A 24,518-nucleotide genomic window follows, 5' to 3' on the forward strand; every position below is an offset into this window, starting at 1 on the left:
CGCACGCACGCACACACACACACACACACACACACACACACACACACACACACACACACACACACACACACACACACACACACACACACACACTCTGAATGACCCGTCAGTTTAAAAACATCTCTTATGAATGAATATAAAAGTAGAACCTTGGCACCTTGGCGGGTTTAAAGTGTCGGTTGGTCCCAGAGGGCAACGCGGGTTTGTGATACGCGTTGCCACGGAAACGGGAAAACAGCAACCAGAACAGGTTTTTACTGCAACAATTGTTCTGTTTAAACATTGTTAATATTATACTATAATCCTACCAATGATGCTGTAGCTTTACTGTCATAGATGCATCATACTTATTCTTTTAACATCTTTTAATATTTGTAGATATATACATATGTTTCTATATCTATATCCATATATATATATATATATATATTTGTATATAAATATGTATACATATTTGTATTGCATCATCGGCGCCTTTATGAAATGTTAAAACATATATTTTCTCTTGATACACAGACTTCATAAACAGTAAATCTAATGCGGTTCTCTGGCGGTTGTGATGTTTTGTCACTTTAAACACGAGGCGAACAAAACAAACACGGAACAAAACAACTTGGAGATGTTTAGTTCAAACATTTATTTAATATAATAAATCCTCGTTAACGGTTAAAGTCTGTTTGTCTGGAAGCATAACATGTGACTTCAGTGTCTCGTGGTTTCAGGAGCGCAGACGCAACAATGCAACGACGCAACAATGTAACGACGCAACAATGTAACGACGCAACAATGCAACGACGCAACAATGCAACGACGCAACAATGTAACGACGCAACAATGTAACGACGCAACAATGTAACGACGCAACAATGCAACGACGCAACAATGCAACGACGCAACAATGTAACGACGCAACAATGCAACGACGCAACAATGCAACGACGCAACAATGTAACGATGCAACAATACAACAATGTAACGATGACGCAACAATGCAACAACGCAACAATGTAACGACGCAACAATGTAACGACGCAACAATGTAACAACGCAACAATGCAACGACGCAGCAATGTAACGACGCAACAATGTAACGACGACGCAACAATGTAATGACGCAACAATGTAACGACGCAACAATGTAACGACGCAACAATGTAACAATGTAGCGACGCAACAATGCAACAATGTAACGACGACGCAACAATGTAACGACGACGCAACAATGTAACGACGCAACAATGTAACGACGCAACAATGTAACGACGCAACAAAGTAACGACCCAACAATGTAACAACACAACAATGTAACGACGCAACAATGCAACAATGTAACGACACAACAATGTAACGACACAACAATGTAACGATGCAACAATGTAACGACGCAAAAATGTAATGACACAACAATGTAACGACGCAACAATGCAACAATGTAACGACACAACAATGTAACGACACAACAATGTAACGACGCAACAATGTAACGACGCAACAAAGTAGCGACCCAACAATGTAACAACACAACAATGTAACGACGCAACAATGCAACAATGTAACGACGCAACAATGCAACAATGTAACGACACAACAATGTAACGATGCAACAATGTAACGACAACAATGTAATGACAACAATGTAACAACACAACAATGTAATGACACAACAATGTAACAACGCAAAAATGTAATGACACAACAATGTAATGATGCAACAATGTAGCGAAATTAAATGTGTTGGCGCAGACGCTGCAGACGAGCTGCCACTAAACACCAGCTTCACTCGCTGATCGGCTCTTCTTCTGACATGAAACGAGCTGCTGGTCAGGTTTGTAGTGTTTACGTCTGTCAGAGGAGGGACTACAAAGGGGGCGGGGCCTATGCGGGCAGGCCTTTTCTTCCTGAACCATTTTTCATCAGCATGAAACTTCAATGCGTCTCATACGGACACGTTCTCACCCTTTCACAATAAATACAAATTCAAAAGAAGCAAAACTATCTTGAATATAACTTCATGATGTACTCTGAATAAAAACAGGCAAACTCTTGGTGAACCAGATGATGTTTAGAATATTTAGCATTCATAAACATTATGAAAAGCTTCTGATAAGACATTTCAAATAAATCAGATGTTGTCATACTCAAACACAACATAATATATTAACGCCATGTGGACAAACTTTATTTAAACCACAGAACATTTTAAATTCTTTTCACGGTTTGCAAAGTTTCCCAAATAAAATCTGCAACATGAGTCAGTTTCGAGCACCATGAATGGATAAATAGATAAAATAAATACCGGACCCACCTGCTGCTGCCGTTGGATTCAAGGTGTGGCGATTTCTTTTCATGTGGTCATGTTGGCTGAGCTGAATCATCGTTATTATGAACCGAGCGTCCCGACTGTGAACTCCCCGTGTTGACTCAGCTGACTGAAACCTGCTTTCACTGCGTTTATACTGCAAGTATTACTAAGTATTGCATGACCAGTGTTGGGGTAGTTACTCAGAAAAAGTAACTAGTTACACGTTACTAGTTACTTCTGAAAATTGTAACTAGATTACTTTACTAGTTACTGCATTTGAAAAGTATCTTCACTACTAGTTACTTTACTTTCCATTTTTTAAAGCAAATGTCCAAATGAACTGCAAAGATACCTGGACAAACATCACGGCCCTTTCATCACTTTATTTTAAATTTTCAATAATAAATTATTATTATTAATTAATATAATTTCCAATAATAATAATCGCGCGAGTCACACAACACTTCCTGCATTAACAATCTACCGTAAACGTCGGGTTACGAGCCGCTACTACCTTCGGTCAGAGTCCCCGTTAGCTCCCCGCTGTAGCCAGCTGGGGCTCCTGCTAGCGCTCCGTCGCTTCCCCGCTAACTTCCGCTAGCTCTCCGCTAACTTCCGCTAGCTCTCCGCCAACTTCCGCTAGCTCCCCGAAAACCACCGAAGGTAGCGGGACCAGGCTCGACACCCGACTTGGGCAGAGGGGTCGCGGGCAGTAGCAGCAGCAGCAGCGCTAGCTAGCAGCTTGTTGCTACTGTTCATGCAGGAAGTGTCTAAAAGAGAACTTTTCGGACTGGTAAAAATGTCTTGAGTAACGTAGGAAAGCGCGTTCCTGAGGTCTAGTAAAGTAGTGTAGTTACAATATGTTGAGTGTAATGCGTTACTTTACTCCGTTACCTATAATAGTAACATCGTTACTGTAATCCGTTACTTTGTAACTCGTTACCCCAACACTGTGCCCGTATGTACGTATGCACTGATGCAGCGGAGGGGTAACGCTGATGCACTGAGCCGTGGGCACACCTCTGAGCTTGTTGCGTCATGTCGACCTGAGTGGCTCTTATCCCGGGAACAAATGTCTCCATCTAGATGCCAAACAAGCTCAATGTTTGTCAAAGGAGGAGAGAGTAAAGACTGTGAAAGTTCACCCAAGAGTGACAACATTATGTTTGGCCCGATTCCATTCCGTCCCCTAGGTCGTCTCCTTGCACACTTCCACTCCGTTTGTATGTTCGCGTGGAGGGTCGGCCATGTTGTGTCCTCAGGAACCAGTTACCAGGAAGAGGAAGTGGGTTATCAGTGTCAACAACATAAACTGCTCAAACTCAGACGTGTCATGTTAACAACTTTAATAAATACGTTGAATTTAGGATCAAATGTCAAGTCGAGAAACAGCAGAAGTGTTCTTTTGATTGTTTGAGTGTAAAAAACTCTTATTAGCATCCAAGTCAAAGACCAGACGATGTTCACAAGAAGAAAATGCAAGAAATGCCTTTTCCTTCCTTGATCTTGCTCGTTGATCACGAAAGCAACTCTCAATGAACAAGTTCAACTTCAAACGTGAAGATATGTCGACGTGCTCACAACCTGTTTCTGCTGCCACCTGGTGGCCAAAACATCTGTTACTGCAGGTTTAACATGCGTCATTGTAAGTAATTTGTTGCTGTCATACGAGAACAAAAGCTTGTGTCCAGTGTACTTTAAAAACTGTCCAAGTCCTCCAGTAATCTAGTCCTTGTTGCTCTACATCACACCCTCACCTGTGTGACCCTGCAGGTGTTCGGGGGTTTGGTGTGGATCCTGGTGGCGTCCACCCGCATCGACCCGGACAACCCTCTGGGCTGGGTGATGTTCGTGTCCGTCTTCTGCTTCGTAGTGACGACGCTCTGGTTCTTCATCTTCCTCTGCGGAGCCAATCAGGGCAGCATCTGGCCCTCCCTGGTTAGACACGCCCACCACCAGAGGATCTAGATAGACGGACAGCTTCACACCAGCATGTGCGACGACCATACAACTACACTGCTTTCTGACTGTTTCCTTCTTCCTCGTGTCTCTTCAGGATGCGGGGTATCACTTCGTGGCGGTGGTTTTCTACCTCAGTGCGTCGGTGGCTCTGGCGTACATCACCCTTCTGCACGGCCAGATCGTGAACCTGCTGTCGGGGAGCACTCTGACGCCTTTCATCATATCTGACAGTCTCAAAATCTACCGACTGGAGATTGCTGCAGTGGTAATTCATACACACACACACACACACACACACACACACACACACACACACACGTTTGTGGACGTTAAAAACAAATGAGTGACGCCGTTTCGATGTCAGGAGTTCGGCGATTTGGTCGTCGCCATCTTGTTTTTTTTGCAACCAGTGAACAGGAAGTGACCATATCTCAATCACCTGTAGCCCTTTATTTCTTCCCCCTAAGTGCTTTTAAGGTTCTGAGTATGTGGTTCTGCATCAGTTGGTTCCACCTTTTCTTTGAAGCATTCAATCGAATGTGAAACATGCTTCATTTCGTCTGGTTGTGTCATTTCATACATATTTCATACATATTTCATACATATTTCATACATATTTCTCCACAATTCAACCGGACGTATTAGTCTGAACTAAAGTTCTGTGGGTTTGAATGATGTGTTTAATGATCCAGCAGCTTTAAGGAGTTGTGTGTTGACCGCTGAAGGTCACAACCACCTGTGTTCTGATCTGTGTGTGCTTTCAGGTGATGTCTTACCTGGCCACTCTTCTCTACTTCCTGCACGCCATCTTCTCCGCCATTCGATGGAAGAGGTCCTAAAAACCAACACGAAACGCAAACCATGAAGAAGAAGAAGAAGAAGAAGAAGAAGAAGAAGAAGAAGAAGAAGAAGAAGAAGAAGAAGAAGCAGAAGAAGAAGAAGAAGCATGCCGACCAGTTGCGAGGAACATTATTACCCACAATGCACTCTGTTCAGCAGTTTGGAGACGAGAGCCTGGTCAAGTTCAAATGTGTCAGATCACATAGCACAAGGAAAAGACAATGAGTGTAAATATGTAATTCACAATATAGGAGCAGGTCCTACATTATTCTATAAGTCCTTTTTTTTTGACTTGCAATGTTACATTTTTATCAGAAAAGATTATTATCACAGTAGCAAGTACAAGGTATGTTTCTAAATCTGTCAGCACCAACATTTTTATTAAATCAAATCCAATGTGAGGGAATCAGGTGAGAACACTTGTGTGCATTGCACAGCAATATCCATTCAGCTCCCCATCAGTGGACAGAGACACATACAAGTACAGTGTGGAGCTCTGGAAAACTCAGAAAAATCAAATAAACCTCAGATACTTTTTGGATGCTTCCTTCTTTATGTTTGTTCAGTTCTTTAATCTTCATATTTATATTCATGAATTAACAATGTATTGTAAACAAAGTACATGAATGCTCCAGGTGAGGCTTGAACTCACAACCTCAGCATGACTCAGTGAACTGTCTTATAAGAACCGATGACCGGTTCGCCACTGGAGCTCACTTCATGTTCCTTACGTATGAAAGTGAAGCTGAAGCTGTGATGACGTTGCTGCCGGTGTGATACTGGGTTGTGTTTAGTCTGAAGCACATGCAATGAACCAGAGTATGACCTCCCACCCCTCTAAAAGACAACGTCTGCACTTTGATATTTCTTTTGAACCCTTTGAACCCTGATAGACCCCAGGGTTAAAAATGTACAGTACATTTTAAACAAATCACTTTCATAACCTATTTTGTTCATAACTATGAGTATGTAGCATGATCTAAGCAGGCTTTCCCAAAAATGTCTTTTGGAGCGGTCGCTGACTTGTAGCACCTCCATGGTCCAGACCCTTAGCAACGTCTCACATGATAGTAAGACACCTTTTTGGAAAGATTAGGACCTAAAGAACCCGGACATCACAATAAATATATAAATATAATAAAAAAAATATATACATAATAAAACGAAGCCAAGGGGCGTTTCGAAGGATTTCTAGTTAAAAAACGGTGTCGTTCGGTTCAAAAATGGGAAAATGACTTATTTTATGGAAAAGCCTTGTCTTACTGAGGCTTGCTGGGTCCTTCCCCCTTTCTGCATGACGTGTTTTTAGAAAGGTGGGGGCAGAGAGAGAAAGAAAGTAAAAAACTCTGGCTGACGTGTGATTGTTCAGGTGCTTTAGGGGACTATATATATATATATATATATATATATATTATAAGGACTGGGGTTGCTGCGCTAGACTCCCACGAGGTCACTGAGATGTGCTCCTTAGGGAAATCCGCCGTTGTAAAGGACACTGATTACGGAGTTTACATGAGTACTTAAACGTAACCGTTGCTTTAATTATGTTTTACATCGGATGCATCTTCTCACCAGGGTTGCGGTGTTCATTAAGTTAAACAACGATGTGGTTCCAGAGATGATTAAGGAAACGTTAAAGCAAAATGTTTTTTTATTTTCATGTCCCATATAGGCGCGGGGGGCTTAGGGCTCAAAAGGCCCGGACTGCCATTCATGTATTTATTTATTCATGTGTTTATGAATCAATAACGAATATAATGATGCCATATATCAAATTAAACAGCAAAGCCTGGGCCACACAATAATCACATAAACACACAGTAATCCCTTTACCAATGCTGCAAAGACACAACTAAACAACCAATGCCAAACAAAACCAAATATATAACTGAAAATGTCCAAACCTATCCAGAAATGACGAAACATATGGCACGTTAGCAGCTCCTACATCCGCTAGCATAATGCTATGCGTGAACGGTGAACGCCAGCGAGAAGCTCACAGCCTACGGATTCAGACGCTGTCTTCCAATCTCTTCTCAGACATCAGCAAACATGTCATCCAGGAAAACATCTTCAAGAAGTTTAAAGCTATCAGCTGCATCTTATTAAAGAGATATTCATCATCAACCACTTTTAACAAGTAACACATACTGTATTCTGCAATGTCCTTGCTATTCTCAGAAGTGTTTTCCTTATTATACCACCTAAAGTATTCAAAAAGCTCTTGTGCTAGAGGAGATAAACACGTTTTAGTATGGGGATGAAAACCGCTGAGAAAAAGACAGCTTGTGTTTTAAGAGGATTGGGTTTGGCAAATTGGAGGAACATCAGATTTCTACTGTAAAAAATGTAATGTTTAAGGGATAAACGCTAACAAATATTTATTCAAGCAGAATAGTTGTGTTTGCTATGATTAAGAACTTTTCAAATATTCAGAATTGTCTTAAAGTCATGAGTTTCATGTTATGTTTACTGTATTTAGTATTTGTCTCTGTTCATTGATGGGAGTGTCAAAACCCCGTCCGAGGACAGCCTCTGACCTTTCAGGAGGAAGTGGCCTTCTGTCATTCAACGGAGTCCAGACTACACGTCCCGTCCCATCCTCGTCACCAATTGTGGCAACGATGAATGGAAATGAATTAACCTTATTAATCTCCTTTAGAGAAAACAAATGCGATGTGAAACGCTTAAATGTCTGTAAGCATTTATTAAACAGAAACTTGGAATAATTCAATTGAATGGACAGAGCTCGTCTCCACAGATGGTTCGGAGGTCTGACCAGGAAAAAAAGTTCACCATGAGTTTTATACATCAACAATTATTATTGAAATGTTTATTCTCCCAAAACACCAACAATAACATGTTTAACTCACAATGGAGTTGGTTCAATAAAACTGTTGGTGCTGATTTAAAAACACCTTTTACATATTCATTTCTGACACATTTGAACTTGACCAGGCCCTCGTCTCCAAACTGTTGCCTTTCTGATCACGAACAGAGTGCATTGTGGGTAATAATGGTCCTCAGCATTCTGGATTCTGTGCGTGACGCCGTCTCTTTAAAGCCAGTCAGCGTTCAGACGCTCCCTGACGTCACTGCCGAGTCAGCGGCTACAGAGGAGGAGCTGCTAGATAATATACTAATAATAATATTATGAACCCAAACACGAGGCGTCTGATGCTCCACAACACACACAGGCATGGAGGGGATTTCTTCCATGAACGTATGAACCGAACATCACAGATATTCCAGCGAGTAACGCGAGGCAAAGATTTGCTTTGGTGTGAACGCAACATTAGAGCAGTGATGAGGAGGAGGAGGATGATGATGATGATGATGAGGGAGGCAGACACTAGATCCAAACGCTGTTGACCCGAGCGAGACAAACAGTCTCAGAGAAAGAGAGAAGAAAAGACAAGAAGATCAAACTCACAAACTGTGGGATGAAGAAGACGTCGGGGACGGAGGTGAAGATCCTGCCGCCGGAGGGCAGGAAGTCACCCGAGGTGGTGGAGGCCATCGTGCAGAGCGTGTGTGTGTGTGTGTGTCTGTGTGTGTGTGTGTGTGTGTGAGGCCACTGAAGGAGCCCCAGGTGTGAGAGGAGCTGCAGGTGAACGTTCCTTCTCTTTAGTTCCAGTCTCCTGTCGGGCTTCAGGTTTTATTGAGGAAAGTTTTATTGTAAAGTCCAGTTGGAACCACATTGTTGTTGTTTGTGTTATGAATGAATATTGTTTGTATGAATGAATATTTTGCTCTTTTGCAGACATTTAATAGGTAACATCTGCGGCTCCATCAAGGTGTAAAGTGATGGCGACTTCGTATGAAATATAAAGCGTCATAATCCAGCGGATCTCTCGTGTGCAACGAGGAGCCAACGGTTATTTATTCATCAGGTAACTTCTGCATTTTTTGCTCCATAATGAAAACAGAGTAGTTCATGTTAACACTTTCATACGTCAGAAACATGAAGTGAGCTCCAGATGGGAACCGGTCAGCGGTTCTTATGAGACAGGTCACTGCGGAGGTCAGCCTCACCGGAGCGTTTCTGTCCTTAGTTCAACAAAAGCCAAAGGGACGTTTTCACACATCTGAACTTTATTGCATGTTAAACATCAAGGTGGACGAGGAAGTCTTGAGAAACTAAACATTCAGGACGTTCATCTCCGTCTTTACTGGAGGATTTGGTTTTCAAATGGAAACAGAAACAGAATATAATAAGATAATCTTCCCTCCAGCCGCCCGTCTCGTGGTCCAAAGCGAGTCGCCGGCGGACTCCCGGGCTACCAGACGGTGCGCTTGACCCCCGCCCAGATGGAGCGTTTGATCCCCTGGGTGCGCACGTCGTCCCAGTGCAGCCGGGTGTTGGGCACCTCGTCCTCGGGCTCCGGCTGGCGCCGCGCCCCGTCCCGGGGGCTCGCCACCACCACGGGCAGCGGGCCGCGCTGCGCCTGGTACTCCACCACGTGGAGCTGCTTCTTGTCGGCCAGCTTCTGGTGGACTTCCTGCCGGTGGGAGCAAGGAGGAGGAGGAAGTTAGCCCTCCCACTGCGCCGACAGGGCCTCACCCGATTGGCTAAGCCCGTGAAGAGCGCCTCACCTGATTGGCTAAGCCCGTGAAGAGCGCCTCACCCGATTGGCTAAGCCCGTAAAGAGCGCCTCACCCGATTGGCTTAGCCCGTGAAGAGCACCTCACCTGATTGGCTAAGCCCGTGAAGAGCGCCTCACCTGATTGGCTAAGCCCGTGAAGAGCGCCTCACCTGATTGGCTAAGCCCGTGAAGAGCGCCTCACCTGATTGGCTAAGCCCGTGAAGAGCGCCTCACCTGATTGGCTAAGCCCGTGAAGAGCGCCCTGGTGATGTTCAGCAGGTTGACGGATCCCTCCACTTTGCAGTAAACGTCCCGGATGCCGATCAGCCGGCACAGCGTGATGACGGCCCGGTGGCAGTGCAGCCCGTAGCCTGCAGAGACACAGGAAACACGCCGCTGCCTCACTATTGCATCATAACTTCATACTCATATATTATACCAGGGTTCACACACATTCTGACCAATGCTTTTGCATGACTTTAAACCAAATTTCCTTGACTTTTAACCAAATTTCCATAATTTTTGGCCAAATTTCCAAGACTTTTTACAAAACAATCAAAACAATGTAGCAATTATGCAGGAAAAAAGATTTAACATATTTTTCTCTGAGAGATCTTTTCTATCTTTCTGTAATCTGGCTGAGTGACACGTTAAATACGTTTCTTATTGTATTAAATGCATAACAATGAACGCTCAACCCAAAGTGAAGGAAACAACAGGAAGTGAGGAAGAGCGAGGAGGAAGAGCGAGGAGGAAGACCTTGGCTACGCACCTTCGTTCTGCTTCTTCATGCGCAGCGTCGTCCTCTTGAACTTTGACAGAATGTCGTGATAAACTGTTGGGGACAAAAACAATAACTGGTTTAATATCAGTGGAGCAGGTCAACACGAGCAGTATTCAAATCAACACAACTTTATTAAACACAGAGACAAACAGAGACACCAAAGTGTAAATAAACAACGATAACAGGACGGAGGAGCATGAGATTGATTATTGATAACATTTATTACAAAAATGTTCTTCCTAATATATTTGTGTAAAAAACACACACACGCGCACGCACACACGCACGCACACACACACACACACACACGCACACACACACACACACACACACACACACACACACACACACACACACACACACACAGCAGGACGACTGATGACTTCGTCTTTGAGAATCACTCCCTGAGTTTCCCTTGGATTCAGAATCGAAGCGTCTGTCACGCTCATGCCTCTTCGTCTCGCGCTCCTCTTCCTCTCTCCTCCCACTGGGTCTTCCTCTGTCCATCACCTCTCTCCTGCAGGGCCACGTTCATCTCTTCCTTTATTGAGCTCCTTCACTTCTCTTCACTCCTTTTCTCCACCATCATCTTCCTCTCTTTCCCTCCCTTCATCCTCCTCTCCAGAGGGACTAAACAGGCTCATCTATCACCGGCCCGTCTGCTTGTGGATCCGGAGCTCAAACTTTCTTTTTACATTTTTCCTTTGTAGCATTTCCACAGTCATTTGTCTGAAATCCTGACGGCCGACCTGCTGTTTGCTCAACGGCAGGCGCCTGAGAGGAGGAACGCAGTCTGGACTCCAACGTTAAACCAGAGAGAATAATGCATGAAGCCGAATGAAAGGAGGCTCAACCGGGCCGCTTGAACCGCCTACACGCCCCCTCCTGGGAACCAGGACACACACACACACACACACACACACACACACACACACACACACACACACACACACACACACTCACTGGTCTGGTTGTTGAAGCGCTCGATGTAGTACAGGTAGTGGATCGCTCGGTTCTTGGCCTGGAGATCAAACTTTAGGTTATTATTTTAACATCTGGTGTGAAAGTTGCTGCAGTCAGTGTTAATGATTCTGTGCAATATTATGGGATGGCCTTCACACACAGAAGACGTTAAATCAGATTCATTTAGTGAAAATAATCAGACACAAGAGTCAAAAACTATTATTATTATTACAGAAACCTGAACAAATGCCAGTTAATTAATCTCCATATTGACACAATTATCGTGACGTCTATAAAATGATACATTTAGTTTCAGTGGAATATATAAAATATATAGTTTAATATGTCAATACATTTATTGAGGACGTTAGGAATGCATTGTGGCCGAGAACACAGAATGATGATAATAATAATAATAATAATAATAATAATAATAATAACAACAACAACATGAGTAACCACCTTCCTCAGCGCCGTCACGCGGTCGGCTGCTTTCCCCAGAGCGAAGCCTGCAGAGAAACAGGAAGTGTTTCATCTTGTTGACAGGAGGAGGAGGAGGAAGAGGAGGAGAAGGAGGAGGAAGAGGAGGAAGAGGAGGAGGAGGAAGAGGAGGAGGAAGAGGAGGAGGAGGAGGAAGAAGAGGAGGAGGAAGAGGAGAAGGAGGAGGAAGAGGAGGAAGAGGAGGAAGAGGAGGAGGAGGAAGAGGAGGAAGAGGAGGAGGAAGAGGAGAAGGAGGAGGAAGAGGAGGAAGAGGAGAAGGAGGAGGAAGAGGAGGAAGAGGAGGAGGAGGAAGAGGAAGAGGAGGAGCCTAGTCCACGTATGAAAAACACATTTTGATTTATGAGTCGTGATTTATCGGGTTTCATTTTTCAAAAGAGAGTCGAACCTGCGGCTCCGTTTCCGTTTCCCACGGCGACCAAACAGCTGATGGAGCGCTTCCTGCCCTCCTTCCCCGTCATGTTGAACACACTCTTCACCTGGAGACAACAAACAGTAAACAACAGTAAACAACCAGTAAACAAAGGTAAACAAACAGTAAACAATGATAATCAAACAGTAAACAACCAGTAAACAAACGTTAACAACCAGTAAACAAAGGTAAACAAACAGTAAACAATGATAATCAAACAGTAAACAACCAGTAAACAAAGGTAAACAACCAGTAAACAACAGTAAACAAACAGTAAACAATGGTAAACAACAGTAAACAAAGGTAAACAAACAGTAAACAACAGTAAACAAACGGTAAACAACAGTAAACAACCAGTAAACAAAGGTAAACAACAGTAAAAAAACGGTAAACAACCAGTAAACAAAGGTAAACAACAGTAAACAACCAGTAAACAACAGTAAACAACCAGTAAACAACAGTAAACAACAGTAAACAACAGTAAACAACCAGTAAACAAAGGTAAACAACAGTAAACAAACAGTAAACAACAGTAAACAACCAGTAAACAAAGGTAAACAACAGTAAACAAACAGTAAACAACCAGTAAACAACAGTAAACAACCAGTAAACAAAGGTAAACAAACAGTAAACAGTAAACAACCAGTAAACAACAGCAAACAACCAGTAAACAAAGGTAAACAACAGTAAACAAACAGTAAACAAAGGATGAATTTGTCTGATCAGAAGACAAACAGCATGTTTTCATGAGTTAAGATTCATTTGGACCAAACCAGTGTTTAAATAAATAAAAATAAATATAAATATAAAGCGCCAGAACTTCTGTTGGTGTTTATTATTATTATTAAATTCAGATTTGAGTAGCGAATAAAAGACATAGATTTTGGGTTTAAGATGTTCTCCCTCAAGAACATTTGTACATCATTATTATTATTATTATTATTATTATTATTATTATTATCGATAACGATCAAAAAGCTTAAGAACTCAACTGGGAATATTTATTTCTGAATATTTAATCAAAAGACCAGATTCAGAAAAATTTGATATGTGTTGAAAAATAATACAAAATAAAAAAATTTTGATTCCTATTTTAAAAAAAACAGTGAAAAGTGTGTGTGTGTGTGTGTGTGTGTGTGTGTGTGTGTGTGTGTGTGTGTGTGTGTGGGGTCAATCCGGCTCGTCCAGACTCAAGTGACCTTCATGGACCGGTCAGTGAACAGAGCAGACAGTCTTCATGCAGGCTTTAAACCAGCAGGGGGCAGCACTCACTCACTCACTCACTCACTCACTCACAGTAAAGATAAGTGTTGAGGGAAAAAGGAAAGTAAGAGAAGGAGAGATGAGGAAAGGAAACAAAATGAGGATTTATTGCCTCGTTAAACGTGAAATCATTCAGAGTAAATGAGGGAAAAAGTGTGTGAGGAGGTATTGTTGAGCGATGGGTTCAAGGTCGTAAAGATGAACACCGGACAATAACAATAATGTCTTTAACAGCTTCTGGCTGATCAGCGCTGTAGTTCTGCAGATTGATTTTTCCTTCCAGCAGCTTTGAGGGTTCAGAGGTTTAACAATACAACTTCCCTGTTTCTGGATGTTCTAACAACCTGAAACCACACAAATGAGACTGGATCCAGTTCTCCACCTGGCCAGAGGAACCAAGAGGAACCCAGAGGAACCAAAAGGAACAAGAGGAACCCAGAGGAACCCAGAGGAACCAAGAGGAACCCAGAGGAACCCAGAGGAACCAAGAGGAACCCAGAGGAACCCAGAGGAACCAAGAGGAACCAAGAGGAACAAGAGGAACCCAGAGGAACCAAGAGGAACCCAGAGGAACCAAGAGGAACCCAGAGGATCCAAGAGGAACCAAGAGGAACAAGAGGAACCCAGAGGAACCCAGAGGAACCAAGAGGAATCCAGAGGAACCAAGAGGAACCCAAAGGAACCAAGAGGAACCCAAATGAACCCAGAGGAACCCAGAGGAACCCAGAGGAACCCAGTTCATCTTGGCTCTCAGCCACAGAGTGGCGGGTTGTGTAACACACTGCAGACACACAACACACTGCGTGGTGCTCCGATGCATCCACACACACACACACACACACACACACACACACACACACACACACACGCACACACACACACACACACACACACACACACACAAATACAGGACATAACAGGTAATTCATATCTTTGAGTAAATTAAACCCACTTTTCTTCAGCAGGAATTAGCATTAGCATGAGCTAATTTAAACGGCTCTCATTAATTTAAAAACAAAGTTTGGTTGTTAATGTTGAAGTAATGCAGATCAAGAGACGTACACGGCGTCGCTACGTCCTCAGTCACGATGTACGGTCACTTCCTGTTCACTGGCTAGAAAAACAAGATGGCGACGACCAAACGCTGACCCCCTCAAGGCTTAAAACGCCCACAAACCAACGAGTGAGGTTACGGCTAACACGTCCACTTCTTATATAATATCTATGTTCTGCATCTGTAGCATGAAAGCATGGTGGAACTAGCTAGTCAGCTAACTAGTTAGCTAGCTAGCCAGCTAGCTAGCTAACTAGTTAGCTAGCTAAACAAGTACAATTCAACCACTTAATGCTCCTGTCACAGCGCAGGACGGAACATGTATGTCATAATATAGAAATATAAATATATATATAATCACATAACATTGATCCACCAGATGTAGTGATGTGCTGATGGTTTAATTTAAAAGAGACAGAGTTGTGTTTGTGACGCTTCACTGGTTCCCTCACGTTCTAGAGCTGTTTTCATCATTTCCAGGTTGGTACTTCAGGGTCACCACTCGTGGGTTTACTGACGCTTTACATGCAAAAACAAACCGACACAGAAACGCTTCTTCTTCTGTTGCTGACAGCAAACTGACCAGCAGATGGGCCTGGAACGCTGGTTAATGAGTCAAAATCCAACAAGTTATTAATTCTCATGTTTCAATGCGACTTGAAGCCGCTCAAAGATGTATGTGTGTGTGTGTGTGTGTGTGTGTGTGTGTGTGTGTCTGTCTCCAGCTCTTCTGGCTCTATGTTGGTGGTTTTTGAGGCGACGCTGCAGCGTTTGGCGGCTCGTCGGCAGCAGATGGGGAGAGAAGATCTCTCTCCACCAGACGGGCCACAGCCCGGCAGTGGGAGGAGGAAGAGGAGGAAGAAGAAGAAGAGAAGGAAGAGGAAAAAGAAGAGGAAGAAGAAGAGAAGGAAAAGGAAGAAGGGGAGGATGAGGGGGAGGAAGAGGGGGAGGAGGAAGAGGGGGAGGAAGAGGGGGAGGAGGAAGAGGGGGAGGAGGAAGAGGGGGAGGAAGAGGGGGAGGAGCAAGAGGGGGAGGAAGAGGGGGAGGAGGAAGAGGAGGAAGAGGGGGAGGAGGAAGAGGGGGAGGAAGAGGGGGAGGAGGAAGAGGGGGAGGAGGAAGAGGGGGAGGAGGAAGAGGAGGCTTCCAGCTCTCACTCTGCTCCATGTCTTGTTTTCTTTATCTGACGCGTCGCTTCTGTCTGTTGGATTTCTCGTCTTGACTTCAGTTCATTTCATTTGATGCTCAGCTGGAACAGCGTCTTCCTCACGGAGCTGCGTGTAGAAATATGACTCGTAACATCCGACTGCATGCATGCTGCACCTCTGTGCATCATGCAGATCAAATGTATAAAGACTGACTAGATTCCCACTGGCTGATGTTCATCGTAACATTTGTCTTCTTACGAGATAAAAATGTCAAACATCAAACCTCAAACACATTCTGGTAAATGTTTATGCACCAATGTATGAAGGGAAATGTCTTCATTTATGTGGAGGAAAGCAGGAAATATGAAACATAATGGAATATTAAGATGAAGGCTCTGGGACATTAATGTCCTCTCAGGATTCACTCTTCCATCTGTGTCTCTACATGAGGCAGCTTCTTCACCTCAATACACGTTACTTTGATTTAAGAATTAATTGCTTTCTGTAAGATTATTTTATAATTTTTTAACTGCACATTTTAAACCTTCACATCTCTGTGTTCTCTGAGAGTCAGCGTGAGCTCCAGTACTGCTCTGCAGAGACAAAGTTCCTGTGAACTTCAGCGTGGACGTAAACGAAGCCGCTGCGTTGAAATGAAGGCTTCGTGATGAACGAGCTCTTCTGCAGCTCAGCGCTGCTTTTGTGAGAAACCTCTTAAATGTGTTATTGTGTGAGAATTTAGTGTCAGAAGCTCAAAAAATGAGAAGAACTCCAGAGCGCCGTTCAGCCTCTGAATGAAAGTCGTGCCTCTATATTAACTCAGAAGAGCTTAAAGGAGTCAAACAGACCATAAAGCAGAGGACGCTTTGGGGGCGGGGCTACAAACTGATTGACAGGTCGACACCAGAGACGTATCTGGTCTCCACGTCACTTCCTCAGTCCATATATGGTCACTTCCTGTTCACTGGTTGCAACAAAAACAAGATGGCGACGGGCAAAACGCCGAACTGAAGGCTTCAAAACGTCCAGAAACCAGTGAGAGATATTAAATACTTCTGATATGAAGTCTATAGGCCAGGCGTGGCGCCTCAAGCGGCGAGCAGAAGGTTTACGGTGTTCAACTGTAAACAGGAAGTGGACAGCGTTGTGTTCTCTGAGAAGTAAAGCGGCCATCTTTGTTTTTGGCCGCTTCCTGTTCCGTTGATAGACGAGCGAGGTCGTGAACTTTGAACAGCCACCAACACAAGTTATGCTTTTAACAAATTAAGAAATCTCGCCGCATTAATTCACGAGTCCCACTTTAGATATTATACTTTGTGTTCGCCCGTTAATCCAATCGAGAGTTACGTCTACATTTCAGCCAAAAACTTTCAAGGTCGTTGACTTGGGAGACAGAAACCCTGCAGCTCCGTGTTCATGAATCCCTGAGTCCGGTCCAGCAGGCGGCTGGAGCGACGCCATGAGCATGAATCATCACACGGCTCAAGGCTGGCTATCACATCCATATGGTGCTGGGAAGTTTAAATGAAACTGAAATGTGTCCGGAAAGAAAGAAAATTAAAAGTATATTTTTGGTTCAGTTCTACACTCCAAACATATGATTATATTATTATGATGATTATTATAAGTACATCCTGAGCAAAATGAAGGACTCCATATGGCTCTAACATATACATATATATATATATATATATATATATATATATATATATGACAATCAAATCTCATCTGGTGGAAACTGGACGGATCTCCAGAACTAAACTCTGTTTCTTGTCGTCCGGCTCGACTGCTTCTCTCTTTTCTCTTTCCTCCTCTGTCGCCTCCCGACTTCCTAACTCACTTTGCCAACTCTTCTTCTTCCACCTCCCTCCTCTTCCTCCCGTTGGATGTGTTCACTAATGGCATGCCAGCATCGTCCTTGGGAGACAAGCCTTTTATTCCAGTAAGCCCTTTTCATTTCATTAGCCCTGAATTTATAGTGGCACACACACACACACACACACACACACACACACACACACACACACACACACACACACACACACACACACACACACTATATTTATAGAGGGAGATGGCACCATAAAAGCTTCAGTCAGTTCCAAGGGGGGAAGCCTAATGTCTGGGAAACCACTCTTATTTATCAGGCAGCAGGGCTGGGGAGACTATCAATGTGTGTGTGTGTGTGTGTGTGTGTGTGTGTGTGTGTGTGTGTGTGTGTGTGTGTGTGAGAGGAATAATCAAATGCAAATAGGAGAAGAAGTACACAACCCTACACACTCACTCACACACGTTTGAAGCAAATACAATGAGGGTGAAATGAAATCAGAGCTTGAATGTTTAGGAATGAAAAGCAGGTCAATACGTTCATGAATGTATTTATGTGCGTGTGTGTGTGTGTGTGTGTGTGTGTGTGTGTGTGTGTGTGTGTGTGTCAGGCACTCGATGTCTAGAATGTGTGTTTGACTGAATGTGTGTGTGACCTTGCAGCATTACCCCCATTAGTCCAGTAGGGACGGTCCATTAGTGCTAATTGAATTAAGGTAAAACACAACCGAGAGAATCTAAATGAAGTTCATACGGCTGATCTCATATCCTACTGCACTCCTCTGGTTGTATAGAAGTATATAGACGACTCCTCTGGTTGTATAGAAGTATATAGACAACTCCTCTGGTTGTATAGAAGTCTATATAAATGACTCTACTTCTCTTGATGTATTCCCTCAGTAAACATTGTAAACATGAGTTTATGTCTCAATCTCTAGTTTCAAGTCTTCTTCAATACAGCATGATGTTCATTTAGTAAATGATGGGATGCTTTAGGGGCGGGGCTACAAGGTGATTGACAGGTCTCTACGTCTCCTCCTCAGTCCACATATGGTCACTTCCTGTTTATCGGTTGCAATAAAACCAATATTTACAAGTAAAAGTTGACACATTGCCTGACCTTGGTCGTCAGTGAGCTGCAGAGCGTTCATGTTCTCTGTAGCATCGTCTTCCCCTCCGTGCTGCTGCACTGCTTCATTGAGCCTCTTATCGCCCCAAACTGCAGCTCCGCTGACTCAGCACAGCGTCACACTGGGGTTTCCTGAAAAGTTTCCGTTCTGCGTCTTTGCGGCGTCGTTATTCTGCTCAGCGGCAGCCAGAGGCACCGTCAGCGCCGGACCGATTGCTCTCATTTAAAAGTTAAGAAACTTTAATGCGTTGGTTTGCTGAATGAAACCTTTAAATTCAAGATTCAGTTGTTTTCTCCACATTTCAGGCAGCAGCTGACTCCTTGTGGTCATCGGGTTCAGACCTCCATGTGATGTGGTCCACGACGGCTTCAAGGGCTTTAAACTCTACGCTGCTTTACAGTGGCCAGAGACTACATCTCCCACAATGCATCTTGACTTTGTGACCCGCGAATGAGCGGCATCCTACCGCCAGAAAGCAGTGATTCCATATCAGCGTTTAACTAAAGAGAAGTGATTACATTTAAAAAGATCGACGAATAATCCAACATGTGCAAGAAGAGAAAGATGGATGAAGAGAGACGACATTAAAGAAGACGAGAACACGTGTGTGCCTCAAGGAGAGAAACCGGTACTTTATGTTTTTACATTTATATAAATGCATGTACTATATTTATTTATATTTATATATATATATATATATATATATATATACATACACACACACACTATTCTTCTCTCTAACTGTCACGTATCTCGACTTCTGTGTAAGAACATGAGGTGATGTGAATTAAAGTCCTAGACAGAGAGAGAGATGCGCGCACACACACACACACACACACACACACACGCACACGCACACGCACACGCACACACACACACACACCTTAAGAACAAGACTCACCTCAATGACACGTGAATCAAAGTCCTCGTATGTTTCTGTGGAGAGACGGGGAAGAAAGAAACTTTAGATTAAAAACACACACACACACACACACACACACACACACACACAGTGAAACAGATTAAACCAGCTCGCTGCGAGCGTGACAAATACCCAGAAGCCCTTGCAGCAGCGCAGCGAGGTTGACACTCTTCATTGTCGGTGACCTCTGAAGGATGTTACAGCCGCCTGTTCACTTCTAACCAATTAACAGAAACAAAGGAGCGCTGACGCAGAGGAGGAGAACACACACACACACACACACACACACACACACACACACACAGAAACTAAACCTGATCAGAGCAGCAACCTGGTTACAGCTCTGCAGAACACATTCGTTTTGTGCGACAGACAGAAGTGTTTGTGCATGTAGAAGACGAAGAGGAGGAGGAAGAGGAGGAGGAAGAGGAGGAGGAAGAAGAGGAGGGGGAGGAGGAGGGGGAGGAAGAAGAGGAGGAAGAGGAGGAAGAAGAGGAGGAAGAGGAGGAGGGGGAGGAAGAAGAGGAGGAAGAGGAGGAGGGGGAGGAAGAAGATGAGGAAGAGGGGGAGGGGAGGAGGAGGAGGAGCAGGGGGAGGAAGAGGAGGAAGAGGAGGAGGGGGAGGAAGAAGAGGAGGAGGAAGAAGAGGAGGAAGAGGAGGAGGGGGAGGAAGAAGATGAGGAAGAGGGGGAGGGGGAGGGGAGGAGGAGGAGGAGGAGGGGGAGGAAGAGGAGGAAGAGGAGGAGGGGGAGGAAGAAGAGGAGGAAGAGGAGGAGGGGGAGGAAGAAGAGGAGGAGGAGGAGGAGGAGGAAGAGGAGGAAGAGGAAGAGGAGGAGGAAGAAGAGGAGGAGGAAGAAGAGGAGGATGAGGAGGAGGGGGAGGAAGAAGAAGAGGAGGAGGAAGAAGAGGAGGATGAGAAGGAGGGGGAGGAAGAAGAGGAGGAGGAGGAGGAGGAGGAGGGGAGGAGGAAGAAGAGGAGGGGGAGGAAGAAGAGGAGGAGGGGGACGAAGAGGAGGAGGAAGAGGGTTTCATGGTGGGATTGCTTGTTAGCATGGTGACAAGAGAAAGGAAACATGGAGGATGCAAAACAAACAACAGTGAATTCAGAGTTGATGAGGCTGGAGACCTTCAGTACACAACAGGCTTTTTATTTAAAAAAGATAGAAATAACAACTCCTCTGGTTGTATAGAAGTATGTCCTTCAAGCTTTAAAGCGGCATTCTCTCTCCTGACCACCAGGGTCCTCTGGTTGTATAGAAGTATAAAGGGCTCACCTCCGTTGGGGCCGGGGTCCGGGGGGCCCAGGCTGATGCCCCCCCAGGAGTTCCCCGTCCATCCTCTCTCCCTCTTCACCTTCATCTTCCTCTTCCTCTCCCACTCGTCTCTCTGGCGCACTGCAGACACAAGCAGCAGCTTTAGAGGAGCGACGTCCACCGAGCGTCTCCGACACAAACAAACAAACAAACAAACAAACAAACAAACAAACAAACAAACAAACAAGAGCTTCTCAAACCTAAAAGGTTCCACCTCTTGTTTGTTTGTTTGTCTCACTGATCAACAGGAGATGCTGCAGATGGAATATGGATGAAAACAACGCTGGATTCAAAACGATTTGAAAAAGATCAGCTTTGCAAACGATTTATATATTTTTAAATGTTTTATGTCATTATAACTGTTTCTTTTTATGATTAATGTCATTATAACTGTTTCTTTTTATGATTAATGTCATTATAACTGTTTCTTTTTATGATTAATGTCATTATAACCCCTCCAAAACCTGAAGTTCAGAAGGTTCGGGGTCATTTCTCTGTTTCTTTTCTCGTCCTACGACATATTTGCTCTCTGGCTTTGGAGAACAGACATGTTAGAGGTAATGGTTCCGTATCCCCGTCCCACTGGTCTCTTCCTCTGGGGTCAGAGCCCAGCGGGTCAGAGCCCAGCGGGTCAGAGCCCAGAGCCCAGCGGGTCAGAGCCCAGCGGGTCAGAGCCCAGAGCCCAGCGGTCGTACCCAGCTCCGCCTGCATCTCCTGCTGCTCGCTCTCCCCTCGCCGGCTCATGCTCTGCAGATTCCCGTCCTTCAGAACCGGAGTGTTCAGGCCGGGCCACAGGAAGCCTCCACGCCCTGGGGGGGAAGCATTCAATTCCAACCTTTTATTCAAAAACAGAAGTGACAGCGCAAAACATGTTCAGAAAGCACTGACAGGTTTCTCCTTGAACATCCCTGAGCTGTTCACTAAAAAATAAATTATACAAATTGACTAACACTAAAAACATACACATGTATGTTTACATCTGCAAATGTGAGCTGCTTTATCAATATGTATGAACACTGCTTTATCAATATGTATAAACACTGCTTTATCAATATGTATAAACACTGCTTTATCAATATGTATGAACACTGCTTTATCAATATGTATGAACACTGCTTTATCAATATGTATGAACACTGCTTTATCAATATGTATGAACACTGCTTTATCAATATGTATAAACACTGCTTTATCAATATGTGTGAACACTGCTTTATCAATATGTGTGAACACTGCTTTATCATTATGTATGAACACTGCTTTATCAATATGTATGAACACTGCTTTATCAATATGTATAAACACTGCTTTATCAATATGTGTGAACACTGCTTTATCAATATGTATGAACACTGCTTTATCAATATGTATAAACACTGCTTTATCAATATGTATAAACACTGCTTCATCAATATGTATAAACACTGCTTTATCAATATGTATGAACACTGCTTTATCAATATGTATAAACACTGCTTTATCAATATGTATAAACACTGCTTTATCAATATGTATAAACACTGCTTTATCAATATGTGTGAACACTGCTTTATCAATATGTATGAACACTGCTTTATCAATATGTATAAACACTGCGTTATCAATATGTATAAACACTGCTTCATCAATATGTATAAACACTGCTTTATCAATATGTATGAACACTGCTTTATCAATATGTATAAACACTGCTTTATCAATATGTATAAACACTGCTTTATCAATATGTATAAACACTGCTTTATCAATATGTATAAACACTGCTTTATCAATATGTATGAACACTGCTTTATCAATATGTATAAACACTGCTTTATCAATATGTATAAACACTGCTTTATCAATATGTATAAACACTGCTTTATCAATATGTATAAACACTGCTTTATCAATATGTATGAACACTGCTTTATCAATATGTATAAACACTGCTTCATCAATATGTATAAACACTGCTTTATCAATATGTATGAACACTGCTTTATCAATATGTATAAACACTGCTTTATCAATATGTATAAACACTGCTTTATCAATATGTATAAACACTGCTTTATCAATATGTATAAACACTGCTTTATCAATATGTATGAACACTGGACAGAGGAAGCTGTGCTGCTCTTCTCTCGTCTGTTTGACCTCCACCTGCAGGTCCAGCTCAGTCACACACACACACACACACACACACACACACACACACACACACACACACACACACACACACACACACACACACACCTCACCCTCTCCGATGTTCTGTCCTCGGTTCAGGTCTCTCTTCAGTTTGCGTTTGGTTCTCTTCCCTCGGCCTTTCCTCGCTCCAGAACCCGACTCCGCCAGCACACCTTTCCACAGCTCCTCAGCCGTCACTGCGCGCGCGCGCGCGCACACACACACACACACACACACACACACACACACACACACACACACACACACACACACACACACACAGTAAACAATGAAACAATATTAAATAAAGATAAAACACTTTAATTGTAGGGATGAATAAACATGCTAATGGTGAGCTCACGCTTGTTGAAGAAGCTGCCGTGTCGGGTCTGCTGCCACGCGGCTCCAGGCGCCAGTGGAACCCGTGGAACCCGTGCAGCTGCTGGGGTTCTCTGCAGAGAGGCTCGGCCCAGTAAGGGTGCTGCACCCGAAGGAGAGAGAGGAGGCATCATGGAGTGAAACACAGCATGCAGGTCAACATGACAGTCCACTGAGGCTCGAGAGTACAACTGATGTTTCTGATCCATGAAGAAGCTAACAGCTAACAGCATTAGCATGTTATTAACACCTGGAAGGAGACAGGGGGAAAGGGAAGCACTGGAGCATGTTTAACGCATGCAGAATTCAAAGCCTGGACTCACACGTTACATCACGCATTGTCTACATTTAATAATGACATTATAGCTTCATTGGCTTAATTTTGAGTGAAGTTTGGTGGAGGAAATGCATCCATCATGTCGAGGCTGGGATCTTCACATTGTGAAAGCCCTGTAGTAACGACTGGCTGGTCTCAGGTCAGTTAATGGAGCTGGTCTCAGGTCAGTTAATAACATAACTGGTCTCCGTTACCAGAGCTGGTCTCAGGTCAGTTAATAACATAACTGGTCTCCGTTACCAGAGCTGGTCTCAGGTCAGTTAAGAAAGCTGGTCTCAGGTCAGTTAATAGAACTGGTCTCCGGTCTCAGGTCCGTTACCGGAACTGGTCTCCGGTCAGTCAACAGAACCGTCTTCCACCAAACAGTAAACTAACATACAGTAAACATAAATACTTCGGGTTGTTTCTAGAATCTGTGGAGGAATAAAAAAGGAAGATAAATCACCTCCGACTGTGAAGCGGAGGGCACAGCACAGCCGTATGGACGCCGCCATGTTGGATTCTGAAGGGTCCTTCAGAGGACAACAAGGCGTCCAAACTCTGCCTGATCAAAACCAAAGGAACACACACGGGCTGCGTTGTGTGTTTGTATTGTTTAATATTACGATATTTCAGAAGCGGATGGGGGAAA

General features: G+C 43.7%; 2 protein-coding genes across 2 annotated transcripts in view; one reads left to right on the plus strand and one right to left on the minus strand.

Moving 5' to 3' along the window:
- LOC306746962 (myelin and lymphocyte protein-like) overlaps nt 1-5,629 on the plus strand; it is a 6,110-nt gene extending 481 nt beyond the window's left edge. The window contains exons 2-4 of the mRNA XM_079229953.1: nt 4,076-4,240; nt 4,359-4,529; nt 5,029-5,629. Coding sequence (XP_079086079.1) covers nt 4,076-4,240; nt 4,359-4,529; nt 5,029-5,103 — 411 coding nt within the window. The 3' untranslated portion in view covers nt 5,104-5,629. The remainder of the gene's footprint in view (nt 1-4,075; nt 4,241-4,358; nt 4,530-5,028) is intronic.
- Nucleotides 5,630-9,190: 3,561 nt separating this feature from the next.
- mrps5 (mitochondrial ribosomal protein S5) lies at nt 9,191-24,381 on the minus strand (the record flags this gene model as incomplete). The annotated part of the gene is made up of 12 exons (XM_079229938.1): nt 9,191-9,606; nt 9,925-10,061; nt 10,463-10,525; nt 11,438-11,495; nt 11,900-11,946; nt 12,324-12,414; nt 19,668-19,702; nt 20,962-21,081; nt 21,696-21,809; nt 23,244-23,369; nt 23,534-23,653; nt 24,333-24,381. 12 exons carry the CDS (start codon nt 24,379-24,381, stop codon nt 9,385-9,387), a joined length of 1,182 nt encoding a protein of 393 aa, XP_079086064.1. The 3' UTR covers nt 9,191-9,384.
- Nucleotides 24,382-24,518: the final 137 nt, after the last annotated feature.

This window comes from Taurulus bubalis, assembly GCF_910589615.1.
Source record: "Taurulus bubalis genome assembly, chromosome: 14".
NCBI classification, from domain to species: Eukaryota; Metazoa; Chordata; class Actinopteri; order Perciformes; family Cottidae; genus Taurulus; species Taurulus bubalis.